A 15,533-nucleotide genomic window follows, 5' to 3' on the forward strand; every position below is an offset into this window, starting at 1 on the left:
TGCCCATTGTGATGTTTGGTTGACAGTGGAGGAAGTAATGGGGGAGCAAGATCTGTGCATCCGTTTGATTTTATTTCTTTTTTGAGTTGGTGATGTTGGTCACTACTGTGTTTTGGGGGAGGTATCACAATTGAACTGTTGATAGCTTCTAATTATTTTATGAAATGGACAGAGATCATTGCTGGCTTATCACTACTTATATCAATAAAATTTTCTTGGAGCAATAAATTTAGCTTCTGCTGGTTATGGATTACAGAGTTGTGTGCTCTGAATAATTGAACACCTTGACATCCAGGTAAAGATACTTGGAAACTTATACAGGTCAGCACAGAAGGGAATTTAAAATGTTTAACTTGGATGTTCATTTTGTGTGTAATCTCTGTACCACTCTTACCTATAACAGCCTGATTAAGGCCAACACAATGGTATTTAGTTTATCATGTGATGTGCATGACAGCAGGAACATTAGTCCATTACCTTGCTACAATGATGTCAAAATGAGGAGCCAATTGTCATTAAATAGTGAGCTTATGCATGTGGAGGCTCAACAAATTCAGGTTACTGTTTTGTGGCCTCTAGTGTACATATTTGTATAATCAAAATGGTTGAAAAAAGTTGTTATTTTGCAAGCCTTCATTCATAATGTTTTGAGACTGCTTTTCGTTCCCCCCTATTTTCACCCGACCCCTCTTTCTCTCTCTATCTATCTATGTATGAATAGATATGTATATATGTGCATATTTTGTGCATCTGTTGTGTGAACACGCCTCTTTTTATTTGTGTATCTTTGCTCACACTTTCTGAAAATATGATTCTGATTGGAGTGGTTCATGCAGGATGTCTGCGTGTTACCTCCAAAAGTGGGGTTGGAATTCTATCACACTGCTAGAAATGTTCTACTTCTTTATGAAGCTATCATACCGGTGAAGGTTAGTGAAGAAGGCATTCAGAAAAGTTGGTTATCAACTTTAACTTTTATCTTGTGCTGCTAATTTGCTAGATTTAGTTAATTCATTCAGTTCATCCTTTGAGTATTCTAGAGTTGTTTCTGCATGTGATTATCTTTTACAAAGTTCGCTGAGTATTTGATAATTCTGTGGCATGCTTCCTTGAATTTTTGAAGCTTCAAAGGCAGCTGGATTCCATAAATCAGGCTGCTGTTCTTATTCACAATGACTGTCTTTACCTATCTCAGGAGGTTCTTGGGCTTGCATTTGAGGTATGCATGAATGCATTTTATGCCTCTTGTATTTGTTGCTTCAACAGTTTCAGAATGATGGATGTTTGCAATTTGAGTTTGATTTTTTATTCTTCTTTAGATATGTATTATTTGGATCACATGATCTCCTGCTATAGTGCACCAGAATCATTCATAGAAAAGCTTTTCCGTTTTTATTCAGACAAATTGCTGATGCTGTTTGATTGAAGGAATTTCCTTGGCAGTTTGATTCCAGAAGCAACATTGTGTCTAGTTTTTGAGGGATAGTTCATAATTTTCTCAGTCTTCTGAAATAAGTTTTCTCATTGCGTCTCTTTTACTGCCCAAGTTGATGTTCACCCATCAAAATTTACCTCTTCATATTCTTCCAAAATTACTTATTAGGAGTCCATATTTTTAACTGTGATGGTGATAGGTCAGACACATTACAGCCTTGATAATTCAGGCAATTAACGGATCAATGCACTTCACCATTAACCCTTTTCCCATTAATGCAAGAAGATTGACATCTTCATTTAGTTTGCTTAATATAACTAACAGCTAAGAAGGATTTGTAAGAGAGAAACAGTAAAAGGTACCGATGTTGTAATGCGTTATAAAATTTACATCACATACCTTCGGGGTTCTTTTAAGCATGACATTGCAGCAGCCTTTTCTCTTTCAGCATGTCTTGTTGCGTGTATCGGAGATATGAGGGGCTTATATTCCTACGGTAAATTGTGTTGTTTGGAGCCCCGCTGGAACCTTTTTTGTAGCTGGAGGTTATGAATTAAGCTCCAAGCTTAGCCATATCCACTTTCTGTTGGTCAATTAGCAGTTATATGCTGAAGATGATATAAATTGAGTGGAGAAGGAAATAGCATCATGATTCTTGTTATTACTAGTTAGAAGCATATGAATTTGTTCTACAATCGTAACACATCTGATTACTCTAATGTTCAGTATCGCCCATACTTCCCTAGTTCCGTGAAAGAAATTGCTGTATTTATTGATTTGGCTCCAAGATTTCAGCTCATGGCTGAAGAAGTTTTGCAGCAACAAATTCAGCTTGTTCTTTATAATTTGAAACAGGTACTTTTGTGAAGACACAAAAATTTTCATGGGTTTTATGTGGTATCTTCTTTGTGCATCTGTGCCAAGCCAAATTTCTTTATCTGATTAAGCTGCAATTTTACTAGGCTATTGATGGAGCCAATGGATTTCAGAATACCCACCAGATTAAACAATTTGAGTCTTCCAAGTTTTGTATTGACCAGGTATGATCAAGAAATGAGGGAGTTTCTATTCCCCATCACCCCCGTGATCAATTTCTCTCTTCAGTAGCTGTTTGAGTTACTTTATTGAGAGGTTGCTTTGGATTGTGTCAGGTTGCTTTCATAATTGAGAAAGTACATATCATCTGGGAGCCTCTGTTGCTTCCTTCAGTCTATGAGAAGAGTATGGCAATGATTCTAGAGGCTGTCTTTTCGAGAATTACGAAAGAAATACTTCTTTTAGATGATATGGCTGCAGAAGAAACATTGCAGGTGAAGTGCATCAATATGCATGGAAAAATTTGAGTCAACAAATGTAACTATGTAACTGTTAAGTTGAAGCTTCTTCCCTACCCCTACTGAAATGCAGCTTCAAAGATTGATCCATCTACTGTTTGAGCATCTGTCATCTTTACTGGAGCCTCTATTGGCTGTTAGAATGACAAAGTCACAAGAGTCTCAAAAGGAAAGGGATGATTTTATACTGTCCATTTGGAAGTTGAGAAAATTGGCAGGTATCATTCTGTCATACTACAGTTCCTCCTTGAACAGTTCATAGTCTACATTTTAACAACCTTATTACGTCTTCTCTGCCTATTCCTTAGAACTTTTGGACATGCCTTTGAAATCGATTACTGCTTCCTGGGAGAGTGGTGAACTTGCTGAATGCAATTTTACGTCATCAGAGGTACGAAAATTCTTTACAGCACTTATCTTGAAATTTAGGCAACCCATCAAGAATAAATAAGCGCAAGGGATAGAGAGAAGATGTTAACCAGAACAAGAAATCATGAATAGGCGACAATTCATGTCTTAAATGTTTTAAACAAGTTTGGCAAAGAGGTCATATTCTCAGATTTCCGTTTCTGTAGAAGAATTGTTTGACACAATACAATAATTAATCACTAGCTCTTCTCATTTGCAGGTGGAAGATTTTATTAGAGCCATCTTTACAGATTCACCTTTGAGAAAAGAATGCTTATTTAGAATAGAAAACACGAACTTCAGATGAAAGGAAATAAAAACAAAAGGGAAAGGATTGTGGTTTAGAAGATTGGAGAGGTCTGTTGACCACATTGTGCATAGGAACTGCGACATAGCAGAGGCTTATTCAGCATTTCGTTTGGTGGGTACAAACTTATACTGTTACTCCCTCGTTTTTTTCCTTTTTGACTTTAATACAAAGTAGGTGGTTTAGTAAATGATTGATAGATTATATTTTTGAGCATGTTAGTTGCAGATAGTATAGATTATGCCTTCTTTTGTAGAGTGTCTCCTTAAGGAACAATAGATTGAAGTATATACAGCATTGGAAAAATGTTCTGGTAAAAGAGGCCTGAATCTGTTGCCAGACTCTATTTACTTGCTTAGTGAGCTGACTCATCCATCTTTATCTTCCTTGCTTACTGTTGGTTAAATTGTTTGAAGTTTGAATCAGTTCCTTTCCATTTGAACTGTGTGACATTTTGGCAATTAAGATCCTTTACAACTCTCATACAATCCATTTCCACTTTCCTCTACGCATACACGCACCACCCCTCTTTGCTTCCTCCTTCATGTGCTTTTGCAACAGCCGCGTCCGCCTTCTTCTTCCCTTAATGCCGTTGCCATACCTCTTCTTCCGCCCTTCACCGCTGCCCTACACTTACTCTACTGGCTCACCACGGTCTTGTCACCATCTAAAAGGCTGCCCTACTTCTTTCTCCTGCCCATTCCCAAACCCTACTAGTTTAATCCTTATAAAGTATCAATCCCATGAGAAATTTAATGAAATAATTACTAAAACTATGATTAATCTTTAATTATTTGGATGGTCGAAAATCGAGCGATATACTATTGCTCATGAGAGAAATTACTAAAAAGAGTACAACAAACAAACAAGTTGGAGAAGATTCAAGAATGAATGAGATGCTAAAGTTATAGGTATGTCTAATTAATTCAATTAGTGTAACATTAACGGATCAATTTAACAAGCAAATATTTACAAGCTAAGGTTTTTTCTGAGTTAATTTGATATACTCTTTTAAATTATACTAGGAATTAGTGGATTCCTCCTTTCTAAGACTTGTGATAATAATGCATTTAGGATCTGTGGAAAAATCTATGGAACTATTATGCCTATGTATGCTGACATACTGTTTAATTCAAACAATGAATTGCTCTGTCCACTATGCAAAATCTCCTTTCAGTTCATCAAATTAATTACTTTAATTGAAGAGATGTTCAAGCTCTCACGTTACAATAACAAGCACAATAATTCATGAACATACGAAAATAAAGTTGTAAATTAATCTGAAAAAGTATTCAAAATACTGTCTCAATTAGAATTTCTAAAAGCTCTAATAAAAGATAAATTAGTTCATAGCTACTAAATCTAAAACAAAGAAAAAATTTAAAAAATTAATGGACCTGTCATCCGATGCCGGATTGACTTCTCCACGTGTTTCCTTGCTCTCCCTTTCGGAACGTGTATTTTTTTGTAGAAAATTAGCCAATCCTTGCTTTTTTTGGACTTTCCTCTGTTATATTAGTCTTTAATTATGGTAGAAAAGGAAAAAGACTCCTTATAAAATCAAATTCTCTTTTTTATCTTTTCAATTCTTTTCCTACCATAGTTAGAATTCATTTCAATATAATTTAGTAGTTCAAACATGATTTTGCAGCATCAAATAAGTTGGGATCTTCCTAATTCTTGTCATTCTGCATGCCTGGTAACTTGTGGTCACAGGTAGACTTGATGCATTTCTGTCAATCAGATTTCTAACAATCCGAGGTTACGAGTTATCTTGGATGCGCTTCTATTGGATTTCTTTATTTTTTCTCACACGAGTTTTTTCTTGCACGATTCTTCTTTCCCTGGAAAAGCACTAAAAATATCATAATTATTGCCAAGAGCAAGTATCATATCTACGAAAAAGAATGGAAAAATTAATAAAAAAAAAATAAATCACATAATTTTTCCTATTCAGGCAGTGAAGATTTTTTGCCAATAAAAATAAATTAGATTTTGAATATAATAATATCTTATTAAATATCTCTAACTAATAATCTTTTTTTTAATAAAAAAACTGTTAATTAAATGAAAAAAAAATATTTAACAAGGTTTTCCTAGTTAGACCTGTTCGCGTGGGGTGGGTCCAGTGAGGAGCGAGTCGCAACTTCAATTAAACCTAAGCGGTACAAAATGGTAAATAATAACAAAAATGAAATAAATAGGAACAAAGCATAATTTATCTTATAATTAGGACATACCCGTCAATCAGGCCTAGCTTAGTTGACGAAGATGAGGCCTCATGTCGTTAGAGGTCATGAGTTCCGACTTCGCTTTATACGTGGGATATTGTTTCTAAATTGTAAGTAAAAAAAATAGGAGATGCCCAAAATCTTCTTTACAAATTTATTTTGGTCAAGAAGTCTTCAATGTAGCTCGATTGCACACTCACAATACATTTCAACTCATATTTTTATGAGCCCAAATATTCAACTAATTATATATATATATGTGTGTGTATTTACTAAGTATTTCTTTTAATTATATTACATTATTACATATAACAGAAGTAGTATATATTTATATAAGTCATCTATATATAATAAAAAGAAAATTATTGAAGTTAGCCGCCTAAATGCCATACATTCATAGATGTGGACAGCTTTAATAAGCTTTATTCTGCGAAATGAAATTTAATAAATTTTTAGATAAAAAGCGAAGAAACTATTAGTACTTGTCCGAAAAAAATCGAACTGATATTGTTTGTTTATCTATTATTTTTAAATATACAGAACATGTTTATCCAATATATCAAAATTCGTTTGATTCGAAATATCAATTATTGTTCGTATATCAAATAACACGAAATATTATCCGATTTATTATTACTTATAGTTTAATATAATATAACCATAATATTTGATATATAATATTTCATATAAGATATCATAAGTGATATGATTACTTAATATTTGATACATAATAAACTATAATATCTGAATATTATGCATATAAATTGACATAGATAATAAGAAAAAAATATATATCAGTACATATAAAAAATATAAATTTTTGTTGACAATATTTTATAATTATCAGTGTTTATTCGAAAAAATCTAATCATCTTAGGGAAAATCACTTCATGATTATCAATTAAGAAATTTTCCTAATTTTAAAATTTTTATTAATGATAAGTCACTTTTATCAAAACTCATTTATTATTGTCATTCAAAATTCAAAATTACTCAAAAGATATGAAGTTCGTAACATTATAAATAACGGGTCTGTAAAAACAGTATAAAAGTAATTTACAATATTTTCAATATATATATATATATATATATATTATTGACAAAAGCGAGAATTTTAATTATTTTAATTTTCACTTATTTACTAAATAGTCATTTGGTTGAAAACTTTAAATTATTTATAACTTTTATTTATTTATTCTTAAAGCACATATTTGATATATGGTAGTTTTCATAATTTTATTTTACCACTTAATGAAATGATATAATTTTTTATTTTTCATTTAGGTAATTGTTTCCATAATTTATTTTTATCTTGAAGCATATATTCATTGTTTGTTTTTATTCAAAATATTCACTTATTATTATAGAATTTGTCTGATTGGGGTGAAAAGTGAGAGTAAAAATGGATGTATAAAAAAAAGTATAGTGTTCGGTTAGAGAGAGTAGTTAGAGGGGAAGTAAAACTAAATGTATGTGAAATCCCTTTGAGTCCAATTTCATTTATGGTCAAAATTGAGCGAAAAAGTGAACGTATAAGGTGAAGAAGGCAAAAAGGTACATTTTATTTTTATTACTCATATATATAATTTTTCTTCAATTTTTTTTCCTTCCGACTGATAATGCCGAGACATAATTTTTTAGAGAAGAAAATCAAATCATAAAAGAAACTACTACGTTGTCAATCACTGATGATAATTCTTATTTTATTTAAATTGAATAATTTTTAATAATTGTACAATATGAATATTTTTATTAATAAAAACTATTTTTGTTCTTGTTTGATGAATATTGTGACTAATAAGATTTTCAAATTTTTTTTATATTAAAGTTATTTTAGTATAATTCTAACTTGTTTATTTTCTAATATAAAACAAAGGGAAAGGGTAAATTTATCAATAAAATTATAAAAATTAGTTTTTTCTTTTGAATTTATTTTTCTCGTACCAAACATATCTTTTTTTCTTTTCAAATTTAATAGTATTTCATTTTGTTTTTATGCAGAGCTCCATCAGGACATTCATATCTTTTCACTATTTGTCAGTTGTGCTTATAAAGTTGTACACACCACCTGCTTTGTTATATTGTATATCTTGCAAAAGAACAAGCAGGTCTGAACCATTGAAGTTATTTCAGGCCAAGTACACACAATTAAAGCAGCCACATACCTCAATGGAATGTCTTACAGTCAAGCACCAGTAACACATAACTCAGTAGCATCAAGACTGATTACAACTCAATTTTCATGTTCTCTCAGGTGAGAAGTTGCTAGCTATAACTCATCCTTGCTACCATTGTCGTCCCCCATAAGTTCGCTGAGGGAGAATTCGTCTTCTTCAATGATTTGTCCATCTTTACCGTCCCATGGTTCGGTCTTCAGAATCTCCGGGCTGCCTTCCAGAGGCAAATTGCCTTTTCCACCCCGTCCAGCTGCTTTCACGAATTCTCTGAGAAAACAGACGAATAGTTGTCGTTTTGCCAGCTGCTTTGAGGAAGAAGAACCGTGAACGTAAACAAGAATGAAAAGGAAATTATATGAAGTGCTTACATGATGTGGTCGCGCTCAAATGCGCTCTTAAGTGGGGCATAAGCTTTCTTCTTCAGGTTTAGAGCAACCAAAGCCGGATATCCGTAGCCTCCAACTCCGACATGCTTTTCGAGATCGGGCTGCTTACCCGCCGCAACCCAGAGGTAACTGCCGCTTATATCAAAGCTCGTTTAGTCACATTTGCCAGAGATTTTCGGATGTTAATGTAAAGGAAATTACATCAATATTACTGAAGTTTTGGCATATTATAGAGGAATCCCACAATTTTGAAAATTATGCTGTATTCTTTCTAGTTATGTTTTATATCACAAATTCCCACATGAAGATCAGATAGCGGAGGGAGAATCCGTAATATAAAACAGGTGTTGTGGGGGGAGTATAATATTCTGATGAGGGATTTTTTTGCAATATGTCCAAACCTTAAGGCAATGTTAGTTTTACTATCCCTTAATGAGATTAAGTCCCATTTCTTGCCTGTAAGGGCTCTTCCTGAACTTCTCCGCAACCGATAACAAAAGCTTGAGGTACTTATTTCTACCCTCAGCCTTGGAGTCCAAAATGTCGGGGAGGAAGGCAATAAAGCAGATGGCAGCCGAACCACATCTCTCGTCCATAACATCCTATAGGAGCCGCATTGTTAGAATTCACAACAAATGAAAGTTAAACAGATATGAGAGAGAGAGAGAGAGAGAGAGAGAGAGAGAGGAATGGAGGGGAAATCTAACCGGGCTTGTCAACTCAGTCACTTCAGGAGGGGCAGCATTTGTTTCCAGCTGCTCCAAAGCAAATGATTCAATTGCTGATGCTGATCTTGCACCTTCATATGGGAATGGACTCTCTTTGTTGGCACCAAACACCAAGATCGTGGGAAAGCCTTGCACGTTGAACCTGCTCATCAAAGACTGGTAATCTGATTGGTTAGGAAAGTGGCACACAATCCTCAACCATGCCAAGAAACAAGAAGTACGAGCTTAGGATCATCCTCGATCAGAATTAACTGGACTGTATCAGCATGTTGTCAATATATGCAGACAAATTGGGAGGTGGGTATATAATAGTTATGCAGAGTGCAGAATTAGACACGGGAGTCCTCAAGTTGTTGTACACTATGGTTTGTTAAAAACTTATCAGTAATAAGAATACTAAAATTACATGTGATGAACATCCATAAAATCTCTGAAAAAAACTTTCTTCTCGACCATTTAGTGAAAGCATATACTCCTGAAGAATGTCTGCATTTTCCATTTTCATTGGCGCAATGATGTAGTTTGTGTACTAAATATAAATTTATTAATTGAGAAAAATTAGACCTAGGTTATATTCATGCACAATAAGAGAGTGAATCAATATCTTCCCCTGCGAAAATCTCAAGCTAAATATGTAGAATGAAAAGAATACAGGTCCTAACAAGTATCACAACTGATTTATGCTCACTTACTTTTTCTGCATCACAATCTACATGACCCAACTTCACCTGGCCCTTGAGATTATTTGCAGCCTTCTTCCACTCAGGAGCAAGCTTCTTACAATGCCCACACCTTCAAAGTGGCAGAATGGTAATTTAAAAAACATTCAAAATATCATGGTGATAGTAACAAATATATATTTAAATAAAACCATGATGGAGAGAGCAAGGATAATCTATTTCGACACTACTAATAATAATTGGTAAAATAACAATCAGCAAATATCCTCGGGGTTTGTAACTAATTTGTTAGCTTCAACAATTTTCTTAAGTCAATAATTAGATTTGCAACATTCATTATGCTGATTTTGATTAAAGCATTGATTCAGACCATTATCATAAAAAGTAACCGGAGTCGTATAACATAAACATCTTGGAGAAGCAAACAAACTTATGAAGCAGCCCACTCACCAAGGAGCAAAGAACTCCACAATCCAGAGTTCCTTACTTTTGATTACCAATTCATCAAAATTACGTGAGTTCAGTTCAATTGATGCACTGGGCTCTGACTTCTGACTCGATCCTTCTGCTGATTTCCCATTTAGACGTTCCTTCAGGAGCGCTTTGATCTGTATGGAAAAGAAAAAAATAATACTTCTAGACTCTTTTATTATCTGATTCACAATGCCTACTCACTAGCAAATCAGAAACAGGGTAAGGTTGATGATTCAGAAGCTGGATACAATTCCACAGTATGTCAAATTTTTTTGACTTGATGGACCCACCATAATTAGAAGTGCAAAAATGAATAAAAGCAGGCGCGAAATCTGATTGCATCTTTTCTTTTCTTTTTTCTTTTTCTCCTTTAAATGTTTTAAAGATGTGATTAATAACAATGTACTGACCCCCTGCCTCCTGAAAATAATATCGATATCTTGCAGTCAGAGTTGAACTAGCTTGGGGAAGACAGAAGAAAGAATGCTATTTATTGCAGATTATTTTATCTTCCTAGCTGACAAATACAACAATCATCAAGCATCCAGTAAAACCATAAAAAGGAATACATGAAATACATATAAATCTATAACACGATCATAAATAGGTTAGAGGATAACATTTTGACCTGTTGATATGCAAAGTCAGCAATGGGCTTGACATCCCTAGCACCTTGATAATCTAGAGGGGTTTTCCCTGGTGCAAAGACCTTAATGGTAGGAAAGCCTCTAATTCCATATTCCTGCCCAGGACAAGGATGAAAATCAGATGCTATATATATAGAGAGAGAGACACACACACATATATGTAGCAAAAAAAAATGTCCTTTTGGCTGAATAAAAGACCATCAATTCAGGGCATCAAAACGCACACATGTTATGGGGAAAACATGTCTCATGTAAGATCCAAACTCGAAATGAACTTAATCTTATATAGCAATTGAGTCAAACAAATAACTGAATGTTTAGCTTCACCAGAAATATGGAGTCAGAAAAAATTCACAGGACGGATGGAAGTGTGTCCTTCCATATCTAGGAGGACAATATGCATCCCTTGCAACATAGTTACATAAACATGACATCTGCCATAGTCCACGTGGTACTAAAACAATCACCATCACATACTCCTACCCATAAATCTTTCTCTTCTCCGATTGTTAAATTTGTTAATTAACTATCTGTGACACGGAGAAAACAATATCCTACACTTGTTTGTGATGAATTATCTATAGCAGACCAAATTGTTTCAATAGAATTAGATCAGGAATAATAACCATATATGAAAGGCAGTTCCTCGTGAGCTTACTTCTGTTGATATGCCAAATTGCCAATAATATGTAGTAGACAGACAAAAATATTCAGTAAGAACACACCTGTGCAAGTGACTTATGAGCATCGGCATCAAGTGCCGCCACGGTTGCTACACCTTTCAAGACATTAGCCACCTTCTCCCACGTGGGTGTCAATGCTTGACAATGACCACACCATGGCGCGAAGAACTCAACTAAAACTACGCCATTTGAATTTAGAACCTAGATATATTCACAAACATAACAGAGTTTCAGAACACAAGGCCATCAACTGAGACTCTGCACAATATATAACAATAGGACCTGAATTCGGTGATCATACATCTGCAGAAAGATGATAACATCGTTTCTCCAGAATTACGCACTTCAAATCCACTTATTAAAAATGGCATTTCCGAGTCCTTTAATGTGATATGAATGATTGCCAATACTAGCACTCATCACAAAATTTCAAAACCAAGACAAGCTCACTCCTTGTTCCTGAAGCAAAACTTGAAATGTATATCTAATCAAAGCAGTAATCAGATATAACTATATTTAGAATAGTCATGGTATTTGAGCTCCAAAAATTACTTCCGACACTTCAAATTACTGCGTTATTCTGATATAAGCTCACATCAACCCAGAACAACAAAATATGCAAAACCCACGCACTGATCAGTTCATAACCTCATTTCCAATCCGAAAGAAATCAAATGGAACTGAAAATTTTGAACCTCAACTAATTACATGAACACGGAAACTTCCCCAAGAAACTGAGATCACCGGAGATTGTAATCACAGACACAAACCCACAATGCCCAACTGAAAATAATTTACCTTGGACTTGAAATTGTTAGGATTTAACTGCACAACGGGGGACGACGGCCCGTATAATGCAAAAACACCACGTAAATTTCCACCGTGCTCCAAAATTATCAGCAACAAAAATAAGAGTGGGAACAATGAAGATTTATGCATTTGTTTCTATCTCCACAATGAAAAAGAATAAAAAAGAACTATCAGGCTTTTGGATTCGTTGATCTCTTCCTATTCCTATGTGTGGGTTTTTTTTGTTGTGTAGAATTTACTTCCATCAGAGAAGAAAATACATGGAGATTAAAAAAACAAAAGCTTCAATTCAATGGATTTCTGCTGTGTTGGTGCTACGTGAGTTCAGCCAATCATAGTTTTACACGTCATCTTGCTGAAATCAGTCTTTGCAGTAAACTTCTGGAAATTTCCAGAATTAGTCCTATGTCAGAATAATTTGCTTTTCAATCTGTGAGTCAGCGACGGGATTCTCATTAATGATCTTATAAGCTATAAAAAAAGTGTACTTCTAATCCTTTCATCAAATTCGATTACTATTTTAGCCGAAAAGACATATGTTGAAGAGTTGACAACATTGTACTTAGCTGTTAAACGAAAAGACTAAAAGACAAAATTTATTTAACTTATGGGATTATTAATACAAATTTCATAATTAATAGGTTGAAAAATATATTAGTCTTATGATATACGACAAAAATACAATGTTCCTTCTTACTTATCAACGGGAAGAGCCTTTCAAGAAAATGCCTAAACACTTAAAATATTTGCGTGTTTTTTAATGAGTTGGGTCGCACAAAACCCGCCTGGCCCAACAACCAACTGGATAATTACTGATTTGACACTCATTCAACAATTACCTCATTGACACATTACTCGTATAGATTCTGAGATTCTGACACATAAATGCCTATAAATACATAGATGGTCCATTTCACAAGTATGCATTCATTATTACATGATTACATTCTGTAGCGAGATCGCGTTGTGTGACCCCTATAACTTCAAGCTCTAAACTAACTTAGGTTTTGAAGGGCTTTAACTGAGGGCCACCTTAGAATGACTTGTGTATGTAGGGGAACTCTAACTAATGCAGATCGCAATAATCATCCAAATCGTTTTTACATTTTTCTCTGAGTTGTTGAAGACCACGACCCGAACCACCACATATTCCTCAGTTAACATAGGATTTTTTACACGAGATTTCATTAGGTCTTGGTGCATGCATTTTTGTGTCGTGAACATGAATAAATTGCTGAGAAAAATCGACACTCATATTCTCCTAAAGATATATTTTTTTTTTTAATTTACTAGTTATTTATTTCGTCCTTCTTCCTTTCAGTTGAATGAAATAATATAATAAAATTTGAAGTTATGAACATTCATTGAGCATGCTTTAGTTGCTAGTTATATATTATGGTCCTGACAATTCAGAATGAAGGCAAAATTACAAAATTGGTCTTGCATATAAGGAGAGCGACAAAACTGGCCCTGTAAGTATCGAATTGGTAATTTTAGTCATATAAATTTTAATTTAGTGGCAATTTTATTACTTCCGACAAAAAATGACCAAAAATTAGTTGGACAAATTGAGATTTAAATGTGCCTGGTTTCTCGCCCATTTGGCCGACCCAGATTCACGTAGGATGCCACGTGTTTAGTCGAGTCCACTTGGTAGAAAAGACCCTAATTCCCAATTTGTCCTACTAATTTTCGGTTAGGACTAAAATTGCATGTTCGATCCTTACAACATTAATTTTGCCAACCCTTTTTTTATATACAAGACCAATTTTGCCTAAATTGAATAAATAATTATTCAATTAATTTTAGCTACCTTGACAATCCGTTGAAGACCGATGGAAAAATATTATCACGTTATAATGGTTATCAAATTATTTTAATCATAAAAACTCAAAATCTAATAAAAAAAACATACGAACTATATATTTTATTGAATACACATATAATAAACCATTAATGAGAAAAATCTATATATAGATAAATAAAAACTAAAAAATATTTCTTATCAAAATAGTGAATAAATTATATTTATGGTCCTATAAGTGGATCTATTTTAAATTTTGGTCCTTTACTGTGGATAATTCACACATTGCATCCTTATGTGCCTCCCCCAATTTGAAGACACACGACGGGCAGCCATTAAATAGTTTACAGTTGAGGTTTCTTCCGGTGCACATTTGGAGGAAAAATGTAACAGCAAATGAAAATTGGTGAAAAAGGCTTGATCCTTTTTCTTCCTCTCATAAATAGCTCTTTTTTTTTTTTTCTAACGGTTTTTAAATTAATTTGTAACGGCTGTTGTAACAGAAAAGGCCTACTGCGGCTAAACGAAGCGTTACATACTATTTGTAATAGCTTTTCAAAAAGCCGTTACAATTTGTAACGATCTTTGTGACGGCTGCTTGTATCGTTACAAACCTAGTGAGTAAAAAAAAAATTTGAAACAATTTTTGTAACGACTGAGTTGAATTTAATTTAATTGTTATTGTAACGGTCTTTGTAACATATTTAGGTATGATTTTGCCAGATATTTGGAACAATTTTTATAATACTCTTTGTAACTTTTTCGAATATATTGTATCTGTTTTTCCTACTGTATTTGTAACTGCTTTTGTAACGGTCTATTCTGAAATTAGTAACTATTTTTGGCACATTATTTGTAACGACTTGACGATCTTATCTGTTATTGGTGTATTAGAAAAACCGTTACAAATGTAGTTACAAAAATTATTATCTTTTACTGTATATAATATTTATATTATTTGATTTTATTTAATATATTTTAATATTTATTTTATTTAATATATGTCAATGTTTATTTTGTTTAATATATTTTAATATTTTTGTAAAATTAACTAAATGAATTTATATAAAAAAACATAATATAACAATAATTTAATTACAAAAATAAAAATATTATTACAAAATACAAAGAAAAAATTCTGATCTATATTATCCCCAGCAGCCGATCGAGTGCCAACACTCGATCATCTATGTTGGGGCGCTGCGGATGTGGTGGCGAGGGCGAGGGAGCAGTCGAATGGGTCACCTGTGATTATCCAGCAATCGAGTGGTAGACCTTGGAGCCGAGACCAAATACTTGGCCCCTCTTTCGGCCGCTCGCTGCTGACATTCAGACCTGCTGCTCGTCCGGGGCAACGAAGCCTTGAGAAGACAATGGAGACTCTTCATTGTTGTTTTATTGTCTCTGGCGTTCCTCCATTATCTTCAAG

The 15,533-nt window shown here is 33.8% G+C and overlaps 2 protein-coding genes across 3 annotated transcripts in view; one reads left to right on the forward strand and one right to left on the reverse strand.

Moving 5' to 3' along the window:
* Positions 1-3,861, forward strand: part of LOC105178655 (centromere/kinetochore protein zw10 homolog) — a 12,562-nt gene extending 8,701 nt beyond the window's left edge. For both annotated transcript variants that reach the window (XM_011102165.2, XM_011102167.2), the window contains 8 exons: positions 837-929; positions 1,124-1,219; positions 2,162-2,290; positions 2,398-2,475; positions 2,587-2,745; positions 2,843-2,987; positions 3,078-3,160; positions 3,398-3,861. In XM_011102165.2, coding sequence (XP_011100467.1) covers positions 837-929; positions 1,124-1,219; positions 2,162-2,290; positions 2,398-2,475; positions 2,587-2,745; positions 2,843-2,987; positions 3,078-3,160; positions 3,398-3,484 — 870 coding nt within the window. In that variant the 3' untranslated portion in view covers positions 3,485-3,861. The remainder of the gene's footprint in view (positions 1-836; positions 930-1,123; positions 1,220-2,161; positions 2,291-2,397; positions 2,476-2,586; positions 2,746-2,842; positions 2,988-3,077; positions 3,161-3,397) is intronic.
* On the reverse strand, positions 7,804-12,561 carry LOC105178656 (protein disulfide isomerase-like 2-3). The gene is made up of 9 exons (XM_011102168.2): positions 12,289-12,561; positions 11,533-11,691; positions 10,789-10,902; positions 10,137-10,294; positions 9,699-9,798; positions 8,986-9,162; positions 8,735-8,880; positions 8,261-8,407; positions 7,804-8,159 (listed from the first exon to the last, which is right to left on the reverse strand). The coding sequence occupies exons 1-9, from the start codon at positions 12,427-12,429 to the stop codon at positions 7,985-7,987; spliced, it is 1,317 nt and encodes a 438-aa protein (XP_011100470.1). The 5' UTR covers positions 12,430-12,561; the 3' UTR covers positions 7,804-7,984.

The sequence above is a fragment of the Sesamum indicum genome, linkage group LG16 (genome assembly GCF_000512975.1).
Source record: "Sesamum indicum cultivar Zhongzhi No. 13 linkage group LG16, S_indicum_v1.0, whole genome shotgun sequence".
NCBI classification, from domain to species: domain Eukaryota; kingdom Viridiplantae; phylum Streptophyta; class Magnoliopsida; order Lamiales; family Pedaliaceae; genus Sesamum; species Sesamum indicum.